The sequence below is a fragment of the Humulus lupulus genome, chromosome 5 (genome assembly GCF_963169125.1).
Source record: "Humulus lupulus chromosome 5, drHumLupu1.1, whole genome shotgun sequence".
Lineage (NCBI taxonomy): Eukaryota > Viridiplantae > Streptophyta > Magnoliopsida > Rosales > Cannabaceae > Humulus > Humulus lupulus.
Genome location: NC_084797.1, coordinates 129,479,177 through 129,489,896, shown reverse-complemented (window position 1 = coordinate 129,489,896; position 10,720 = coordinate 129,479,177). Strand labels below are relative to the sequence as shown.

The 10,720-nt window shown below is 33.1% G+C and overlaps 1 protein-coding gene across 2 annotated transcripts; it reads left to right on the top strand.

Annotated features, from left to right (window-relative positions):
* The first annotated feature begins 446 nt into the window (after window positions 1-446).
* Window positions 447-7,476, top strand: LOC133777650 (K(+) efflux antiporter 5). 2 transcript variants are annotated; one of them, XM_062217346.1, is made up of 20 exons: window positions 448-917; window positions 1,496-1,539; window positions 1,977-2,044; window positions 2,133-2,217; window positions 2,300-2,361; window positions 2,994-3,069; window positions 3,178-3,252; window positions 3,396-3,467; window positions 3,566-3,649; window positions 3,779-3,847; window positions 3,939-4,016; window positions 4,134-4,222; window positions 4,478-4,574; window positions 4,658-4,711; window positions 5,222-5,317; window positions 5,662-5,850; window positions 6,018-6,095; window positions 6,336-6,380; window positions 6,470-6,565; window positions 7,025-7,476. In XM_062217346.1, exons 1-20 carry the CDS (start codon window positions 695-697, stop codon window positions 7,064-7,066), a joined length of 1,722 nt encoding a protein of 573 aa, XP_062073330.1. In that variant the 5' UTR covers window positions 448-694; the 3' UTR covers window positions 7,067-7,476. The 2 variants fall into 2 exon arrangements, with proteins under 2 accessions (XP_062073329.1, XP_062073330.1); XM_062217345.1 differs by having other exon boundaries at window positions 447-917; window positions 6,470-7,476.
* Window positions 7,477-10,720: the final 3,244 nt, after the last annotated feature.

Sequence of the window (10,720 nt, the reverse complement as noted above, 5' to 3'; positions counted from 1 at the left end):
TATCTCCTTGTAAATGATTCAGATTTTTAGAGAGAGAAACCCTATAACTCAGTGCAATATATACGCTGCCTGAGAACTACCTTGGAGCTTGTTTCTCAAACAAGCTTCAAGCTCACTAAATACCAGAGACTCATGGACTATGACTCTTTTATAGCCTGAACTACGTAAAACCCTTGTGTTCTTTTTTATTATTTTCTTTAAACTCTAGATTAAGATAATAGCGAAAAAAACAGTGAACACCTCTAATTATTCAAATTGTTGTACTTTGTAAAAAATATATTGTAATGAAACGACTATTAAATTGATTACATGTATAATTTAAAGGAAATGAAAGAATCAGTATAAGATATGGATTTAAAAAATTAATATAAGCTAAAAAGAAAAAGAATATTCTGGAAATTACGTTTACTAATAATTATAATCATATTGTAGAAAAATAGGTCCCGCCTCCGGCGTGCAATTAAACTTCCAAATTAACGACCCAAACTGTGAGAAGAGAAGAGGAGAGGAGAGATCTCGCAGTTGAAAGCTTTAAGTTTAAGAAAATACCCTTTTTCTTTTCTTTCGCAGCCTCCTTTTCCCCCATTGTTTTTCCTTGGTCTTTACATTTCAGATTCGATCTCCGAATTTTCACAAGCGCAATTGTTTTTTATTTTTTATTTTTTTATTTCTCCTTCAAAAGAAAAAAAAAATCATGGCGAAGAGTCAGATTGGTGGAACCTTTGGATTCTGGTTCTGTCTTTTCACGATTTTGATTTGCGCCAGGATTTCGATCTCTGTGAGGTCCGATAAGGAGATCAGAGAGAGATTTTATGGAAATTTGTTGAACTCTACCGCACCAGAATCTAACGACACCATAGCCAAAATGTTCGATCGAGTTCTCGAGAAAGAGTTTTCCGAAAATGATCAGCCTGAAGGTTCGAATAAATATATATATATATGTAACATTTTGTCTCTATTTACATTTGAATCTTGTTTGTTTGGCGAGAAAGTTTGAGAAAAAGAAAGCTGAATTTTGAATGGAATTGTGAAATTTGGTTACGGATTAGAGTATACGAGCAGTTAGATACGTTTCCTAGATTTTCTCGACTCGAACAATTTGTACCTGGATCATACAACAAGCAGCAAGAAAAAAACAAATTGACAAAGTAATAGTTTATTATAGTCGGGATATCTATTTGTATAAGCATGTTGGCCAAAGATTTTTGATTCAATTAGGCGCATGCTAAAATGGTATGCATTTATAGTGAATCGAACATTAATGTATGCATTTTACTTGTATTTGAATTGAACATTAATTTATGCATTTATAGGGTTCATAAAATGTTTATTATTTTTTTACTTGTATTATTGGGTAGCTTCTGCTTCTACCCAAAACTTGCAGTTATTAATTATGTAATCACATTTTGAGCTCCGTATTATGTTCAGAAAGTGGCTTCTGGGTTAGATTGTTTTTTTTTTTGACATTCCTTTTTTTTATTACCGTATATGCTAGGACCTGATGAAAGCAGCTTTAACAGCAGCGTAGCTGATCAACAAGTACGTCTTTGTTTCTACACCAAAGTGCAGTAATTACATAGCTTTAATATTAAGTTAAACAGTATGATTCATCGTTATTGCTGAAGTTACTAAGATTGAGAACTTTAAGTGTGCATACGACTCCTTTCGTGATTTTACTTTTACCGTTGTGTAAAAGAAGCTATAGATCAAAGATATGTGTAGAATATCTGTAGTTTGTTAGAAAGTTCTTAGCTTGTTTAGAGGAACAAAGAAAAAAAAGGTATTTCTCTGGGGAAGTTTTGGGTTATGCATACGCTTAAATGTTTAAACTGTATTTTACGACTATGAAAACTCATTAGTTAAGCTGTTATGCTTTCACCCCTGCAATACAGCCCCCCACTACAACAAAGAAAATAAGAGAAGAAGGAAATCATCTTAACTGTGTTAAAAGTTGTTTCCTAATTATATTTTTACAGGCTGTTCTGGAGACGGTAGCCAAAATCACTCATGAAAAGGGCAAGAAAAATGATACACTAGAAGCCAAGTATGAGAATATAACACGCACTACTGATTTTATTATTTCTATGTGTTTACTTCTGCTTTTTCATAAGTAGTAGTTTTTATCTTTTCAGTGGCACAAGATCTTTCCAGCTGCAAGACGTTTTTTCTTTGGAGAATGAAGACTCTGATGACATGACAACCTTGATTGATAAAAAGGTGATCAACGAATAAGTTGTGTTTTGGTATGAAAGCTCTTGTGTTGTTTTTGTTTCTTCTGACATCACTTATTTAATGACAGGACAATGTGTTTGTGATGTCAAACAAGAAATCGAAGTTTCCAATTCTTCAAGTAGATTTGAGGTACCTTTTCCTGTATCTTCTTGACTCTAGTTTCTTTGATGATTCTAGCCTTATTCACAACTTGAAATTGAATTCATAAATGCTTTATAGAGAGAATTTGTATGAGTAACTGAATGTTTGTCCTGATGCGCGTGTAACTGAATTAGCTGGGGGAATTTGACCTTTTTGTGTTGTTTTTGATATCTTTATACAATGAAATAAAAATCTTATTATTTTGAGGTTATTAAAATAATAAAGAGAGAGAGAGAGAGAGAGATTTTAAAGAGTATATATAGCTATCGTTATTGAGATGGCCAAAGAAGCAACATTTCCTTCCCATATTCTGGAACTAAATGGTTTCTGAAACTGCTATTAGGTTGGTCGTTATCAAAAATTCATTTTGAAAAATATTGAAGGGTTGTTACATTGCAAAGTTGCCTCAATATTAACTTCTCTAAATTATGGGACTTGACACTTTCAAGATGACATAGTTCTAATTTTTTGTCCATTGTCTAACCAAAACGATCTAGCTGTCCTAAAGTTTCTTTTTCTATTAAGAAGATAGTGGTAAATCTGTCGTTTGAAACATGGGTTATTTTTTGTCGTTTTTACTAATTAAAATGTATGCTTTGTTGTTCATCTATACATTGCAGACTAATTTCCGACTTGGTGGTTGTTATAGTTTCTGCTGCCATCGGTGGCATTCTGTTTTCTTGTTTAGGACAACCGGTTTGTTTCTCAAATCTTCTTGTACTTCTGCTCATGCTTGTACATATTAATTGATATTGATATGCATTGGCTATAACTACAGCTTGAGTAGTTTTTTTTCTTACAAAGGTTATTGTGGGCTATCTTCTTGCTGGCTCTATCATTGGACCAGGGGGGCTGAAATTCATTAGCGAAATGGTACAGGTGGGTTATAGTGCACAGCCTGTAGACAAACCCTCCTTTTCTATCTCGTTCCTGAAAAACAATGGTACACCTTTTCCACATGATTGGAGTTGAGGGTACCACGCTTCCTGTTACCATTTATCATATGTTCCCCATTCTATCAGGTTGAAACTGTTGCCCAGTTTGGTGTTGTCTTTCTTCTTTTTGCTTTGGGGCTGGAGTTTTCCTTAACAAAGGTTTGTATAGAATATTTTGTATTAAGATTTTTTATAGTAACACATTTGAAGTGGAATATAGGAAGATTTCCTTCATCTGAAAAAGCTCATTAATGCAGTTAAAAGCTGTGGGGCCTGTAGCTGTTTTTGGAGGAATCCTCCAGATCATAACATTTATGTTCTTGTGTGGAATAACTGCTATGGTATGGTGCCTGATATTACCTAGTCTTATATTTCTCTGAAGTTTTCAATTCTTCTGTTAAGTAATTCCACAAGGAGTGATGTCTGTCAAAAAAGACACTGAATTACTACTTTAACTGCCAATTTTGCAGTTATGCGGAGCAAAGTTGTCTGAGGGTGTTTTTGTTGGTTCTTTCTTGTCAATGTCATCAACTGCTGTGGTGGGTTGTGGATACATTTTCCTTTTCTAACTACTTCCTGCCTGCAAAATACTGGATGCAAGTCCTTATTTTCCTTATATTCTTTTGCCAGGTGGTAAAGTTTCTGGTAGAACGGAATACTAATAATTCTCTTCCTGGTCAAGTTACAATAGGGACGCTTATATTTCAGGTATCATGTACTCCAGAATTTTGTTCATATATATGTGGTTCTTAATATCAAGTTTGGTTTACAGGTCTTGATTTATTGGCTCATTCTGCATTCATTTATAACTATGGAGTATTTCAGGATTGTGCTGTTGGTTTGCTGTTTGCTTTGCTCCCAGTTTTGGGTGGTAGTAGTGGCCTTTTTCAAGGAATGATTTCAATGGGAAAGCTGTAAGTTGTTTAAACTGCGAAGTGTTCATTTCTCTCGTGACCTTCATAACTTAAATAAATATATTATGGAAATAGCTACAAAAATGTTATATTTCTTTTGTTTGGCTGGAGAAGTAAACAGAGCAACGTATGTTATATTTGCTTCCATTAGTCAAATAATATTTGTATATAAATATATATATATATATATAAAATCAGTAGCACCCTATATAGATGGTAACTATTGAGCACAACTTTATCTATTTTTGACTTCAGGATGCTTGTATTATCAATTTATCTCACTGCTGCATCTCTGTTGTCCTGGTCATTTGTACCTCGCTTTCTGAAACTGATGATGCAGTTATCCTCTCAAGTAAGTTATAAACAGTTACCAGAGAATGCTTGGCTGTCTTTCTAGATTGACCCTGTGATTGATCTTAATTCTTTTTGAACCAGACAAATGAGCTCTATCAGCTTGCTGCTGTGGCATTCTGCTTATTGTCAGCTTGGGTAAGTAACATATAGTTGTTGATCATGTCAATGGTAATAACCATCCTTTTGTGCTAAATTTTGACTGTGTCCTCATTGCAAACTTGCTGTTCTCACTTCATACATTTGTTTTTGTTCCATTTAATTTACTGGTGCTGTTTTTTTTTTCTTTTTTTTTTTTTTTTGAGAAAAAGGAACTTCATTCACTGGTGCTTTTTAAGACAGTGATATATATACTAAATGCATTGTCATCAATTAAATTTGTTAATTAGCTAAACTGGCCAGAATTTTTCAGAGAACAGCAAATTTAAATGATAAGATAACCTGTTTCTGCTCAGTTATACCAGAAAATAATAGAAACCTTGATGTATGGTTTTATAAGTGGTTTAAACTTGATGATGGAATCTTCAAACTTCAAGTCTCTCCATGAGAATAGAAATAATTCTATATACCTTGTTGACTTTGGGAAAATTGAACAATAGTACATCTATTTGAAATTTCTAACATATGAATTCCCTCTAATCTTTTCAGTGCAGTGATAAGCTGGGTCTTAGTCTTGAGTTGGGTTCTTTTGTTGCTGGAGTCATGATATCTACCACTGAATTCGCTCAACATACTTTAGATCAGGTACTATTTCGGTTTCTGATGTAGTACATTAGATCTTCTCAGTTCAGAGACTCCAGATGCTTTCTGCTTTATAAGCTGCTAAGTTACAAACTTCAAATTCAATATGTGAACATTTGGATAGTTGGTTTAATGAAGGCGTGAATACTTTCTTGAATGAATTCATCTTCTCGTGAGGAATTAATGTTTGGTCCATGCTCTTGTTATTAGGGGAGAAGTGTCCCTCTTCCGTCATGCAGCACTGTGATTTTCACTTGAGGATTTTGCTGATTTCTAATTTTTTGTATTTGTTTTCCTTAAGTTACTATGAAACACTTTCTGAAATGCAATTTCCCCCTACATTTTAGGTGGAACCAATTCGTAATCTATTTGCAGCTCTCTTCCTTTCAAGTATTGGGATGCTCATTCATGTACATTTTCTTTGGAGCCACGTGGATATACTTCTAGCATCTGTTATTTTGGTTATAGTCGTTAAGACAGCTGTTGTCACTATAGTTACCAAGGCCTTCAAATATAGCATCAAAACATCGTTCATTGTAAGTTAATCTATCTACTTTTTGAGTGTTTTTGTTAATGGGTGAACTACTTGATTACAGAACCCCCTTCCCCAACACATCATCACCCAAAATAAAATAGAAAAGACGAACTTTATTTGAAAAAATAAAAATAAATAAATTTCATTATGTTTGGTTACAATATGCAGGTAGGAATATCTCTTGCTCAAATAGGAGAGTTCGCCTTTGTTCTTCTCAGTCGTGCTTCTAATCTTCATCTTATTGAAGTACTCTCTCTCTCTCTCTCTCTCTCTCATGTTGGGGACAGAACTTATGCTGTAGTTATATGCATATGGCTCGGTTTATGGTTTACAGAAAACAATAATGAAAATTTTGTGTATGGTAATAATCATACGAGGACACAGAAACCTGAAGGAAACAAGTCCACTTGCAATTGCTATTTTTTTTAGTAATTTTTTAATTCTTTCTCTTTTCTATTGCTGTTTTCTTTGATTTGATTTTCATAGGGAAAGATGTATCTGCTTCTTCTTGGAACAACAGCTCTTAGTCTAGTAAGTTTTCTTTAGATGAAAGTGGATCATGCTTCTTTTGTTGGTTTATGTGAATAAGTTCTTACCTTGGTAAATAATTTGGCTTACAGGTAACAACTCCGCTCTTGTTTAAATTGATACCCGCTGTTTTAAATCTGGGAGTTCTTATGCACTGGTTTCCCTCCGAGAACAACATTCAGATTGAGGTCTCTCTCTCTCTCTCTCTCATTTTTCTGTTTCAAGCAGTATTGCACAATAAAATACTATAGAGGATCCATTGGTTAGCAGTGGTAATAAAAGTTTAATTGTTTTTACATTCCATATGTTTTCTAACTGGATCTGGGGACGAAGCCGTAATCTATGTGAGTGATCGTAATGGTCTGCATTTGAAAATTTATGAATGCCAGGCTGTTTCTATCTAGAAGAACTATTAATAGCAACATACAAAAAGAGAATGCTCAATCTAGTTGTGCATTAGGCCATATGAGTATTTGGGAAACTATTCATAGCCAAAATCTTCTGCAAGCGAAGCATTAGATGATTAAGCTTCTTCACATTTTATTCATTTTCCTTTACTGAAGATTGTGCCATATGTTTGTTGTACCCAGGAGTTAATCTCGCAATGTTCTCGTAAATTTAAGTCTAATTCTTTGCATGTTTTACAGGAGAAAGCTTCCATGATTGATTCGTTTAACAGAATGTTATGACCATCCACGTTTTCCTAGTCTTGGGTCCATAGGTTTTAGCTCAATTGGCAACAATTTTGCAAACATAACTGGAATAGGGCAAATCTAATGCCAATTTCATGGTAGGTTGAAGACAACACAGAATATGAAATTTTGTTAAACTTAAAACTTTGCTTGGAGTTCTTATGTACATAAATATTCTTTTGACTGTATTCTTTAGATATTTGTATATAGGATTTCTCAAGGACCCGTTACACTTGTACACACGAGTCCTTGACTTCTTGTGACATCACTATATATTCATAATTATCACAAAGTTACTCCAAATAAAATAGGCTACGAAATTGTAATACAGAAAAATGTGACAATATTAGTATATTCATTGTATTGAGCTTTTATGATGCACTTGCTACCAGATTTTATGTTCTCTACGCATACGTTAGCCTTCTTGCAGTACTCTACAATATCAACATCAAATGGATCCTGTTTGTCTAATTTGTCTGTATAAATACATTTAACTTTAACCGGTTTGTCTTATTTCTGATGTTAGTTCATTCCCCCACTCATAAATTTCGTTTTTTTTTGTTGCAATTAGATAGCTTATGTATAAGGAGATATCTACTAAACATAATCAAGAACTTAAATAAGCACTCAACTAAAATATAATTTATATAATTATGTTTCTAAAATCGTATTACCTAACAAATTAAGTTTCTAAAATTATGTTTATGTTTCACGAAGATTAAGTGTTCATGATTATAATGCATGATTTTTGGGTAGCTCTTAGTTTAAAAATTAGGAAGGTTATATGAACTTCTTGAGCTTAAATCCAACACGGTATACACATTACGATGCATATCAGTTAAACGCATACTATGACATTGAATAGAGAATATGTTAAAGATAGAATCAAGTGGAGAAACAAAGGTGTTTTACTCTTTAACTAAAAAATTGTTTTAGTTTTTAAAAATTAAAATTGTTTTTTTTTTTTGTTTTTAAAAGTTAGGAACTTTTAAAAAAAAAAAACAGATACGGTGTTCGACATTATGTTTAAAAATAAAGTTTTAAAAAAATAAAATTGAAAACAACAAAAAGTTATTTTCTGTACTCAATTTTTTTTATCATATTATTTTTTTAATTATTATTATCTCACATCATATTCTCTGATATTAGTTTCTCTCATATAATTTTCTCTCTCATCACTTGCTATATCATCATTTTCTCTCTCCTCATTTTTTCTCTTATCACTTTCTCTCTCGTCATTTTCTTGCTCATCATTTCTGTCTCTTCACTTTCTTTCTTATAACTTTCTCTCTCATTTTTTCTTGCATCAGTTTCTCTCTTCTTAATTTTTTTTTCCTCAAATTTTCTCTCTTTACTTTCTCACTCCTTATTTTTTACCATTTTTTCTTTCACATTACTTTATCTCATTATTTATTACAAATTTTTAAAATATTTTTCTCTTTGTAAATATATTTATTAATTTTTTATTTAAGATTAAAAAAAATAAAACTAAAAAAATTAATTTTAGAAAACATAAACCAAACAACTCTTGTTTTTTTAAAACTACAAAAACTGTTTTCTGTTCCCATTTCTAAAAATACAACTTTGAAAAGAAAAAGAGAAAATAATACCAAACCGACCCTATGTTTTGGCATTATTTACTTTTATTTTGTTTGAGTTTTATACTTGTATATATTGGATGTTAGAGCACTCACAATAGATAAAATAGTCTTCAAAATATTAAGAAAATATCATACAAAATCACACTACCCATGTTTATGGTGAAATTACCATACCAATTTTAAATGGGAAATTTTAATATGTAGGCTTGATAAAAGTTATAATTACAAATAAATACTAGGCATATTAAAATTTTCAAAATAATGCTAATTTTTTGTACATTACCCAAAATGCCCTTTTCACTTCTTCCTCATTCTCATTTCTCTCTTCTCTCTTCTCTCTTCACTCTTCTCTCTTCCCTCTCTCTCTCTCTCTCTTATTTCACTCTCTCTCACCTCACAACACCACCACCACACTAAATATTATATTTCGAACAGATTTGGACATGATTTTTGGGTTTTTTTTGCGATTTTTTTCAGATCTGAAACTCTGAAATCTGTAAAAAATCGACACTGCTCGATGGTGGTTCGATGGTGCTCGATGCCAGCTCGATGAGACCTTCAAAATCATGATTTTTCATGAAAAAATGACTTTGCTCGATGGTGGTTCGATAGTAGTTCGATAGTGGCTCGATGGTGCTCGATGAGACCTTCAAAATCATGATTTTTCATGAAAAAATGACTTAGCTCGATGGTGGTTCGATGATAGCTCGATAGTGGTTCGATAGTGCTCGATGGTGCTCGATGCAATTCTTGTAAGAGACATAATTTTTCACTTGGGTGTCCGTTTGGGGTGATTTTTTTTTTGATTTTGGGTATTTTTTCAAGATCTACATGTTTGACATGTTAATATGCACATTTTGGAAGTGTAGCACTTGTAAAAAATAGAAAAGTGCAAACATACCTCATGTTTAAGACATCTTTTGGTATATTTTTAAGTTTTAAACTTCCCAAATGTGCATATTAACATGTCAAACGTGTAGATCTTGAAAAAATACCCAAAATCAAAAAAAAAATCACCCCAAACGGACACCCGAGTGAAAAATTATGTCTCTTACAAAAATTGCATTGAGCACCATCGAGTCATTATCGAGCTACCATCGAACCACCATCGAGCTAAGTCATTTTTTCATGAAAATCTTGATCTTGAAGGCCCCAGCGAATGGTGGCTCGATGGTGCTCGATGCCAGCTCGATGAGACCTTCAAAATCATGATTTTTCATGAAAAAATGACTTAGCTCGATGATGGTTCGATGGTAGCTCGATAGTGGCTCGATAGTGCTCGATGGTGCTCGATGCAATTCTTGTAAGAGACATAATTTTTCACTCGGGTATCCGTTTGGGGTGATTTGTTTTTTGATTTTGGGTATTTTTTCAAGATCTACACGTTTGACATGTTAATATGCACATTTAGGAAGTTTAAAACATAAAATATACCAAAAGATGTCTTAACCATGAGGTATGTTTGCACTTTTGTATTTTTTACAAGTGTTACACTTCACAAATGTGCATATTAACATGTCAAATGTGTAGATCTTGAAAAAATACCCAAAATAAAAAAAAAAATCACCCCAAACGGACACCCGAGTGAAAAATTATGTCTCTTACAAGAATTGCATCGAGCACCATCGAGCACTATCGAACCACTATCGAGCTACCATCGAACCACCATCGAGCTAAGTCATTTTTTCATGAAAAATCATGATTTTGAAGGTCTCATCGAGCTGGCATCGAGCACCATCGAGCCACCATTCGCTGGGGCCTTCAAGATCAAGATTTTCATGAAAAAATGACTTAGCTCGATGGTGGTTCGATGGTAGCTCGATAATGACTCGATGGTGCTCAATGCAATTTTTGTAAGAGACATAATTTTTCACTCGGGTGTCCGTTTGGGGTGATTTTTTTTTTGATTTTGGGTATTTTTTCAAGATCTACACGTTTGACATGTTAATATGCACATTTGGGAAGTTTAAAACTTAAAAATATACCAAAAGATGTCTTAAACATGAGGTATGTTTGCACTTTTCTATTTTTTACAAGTGCTACACTTCCA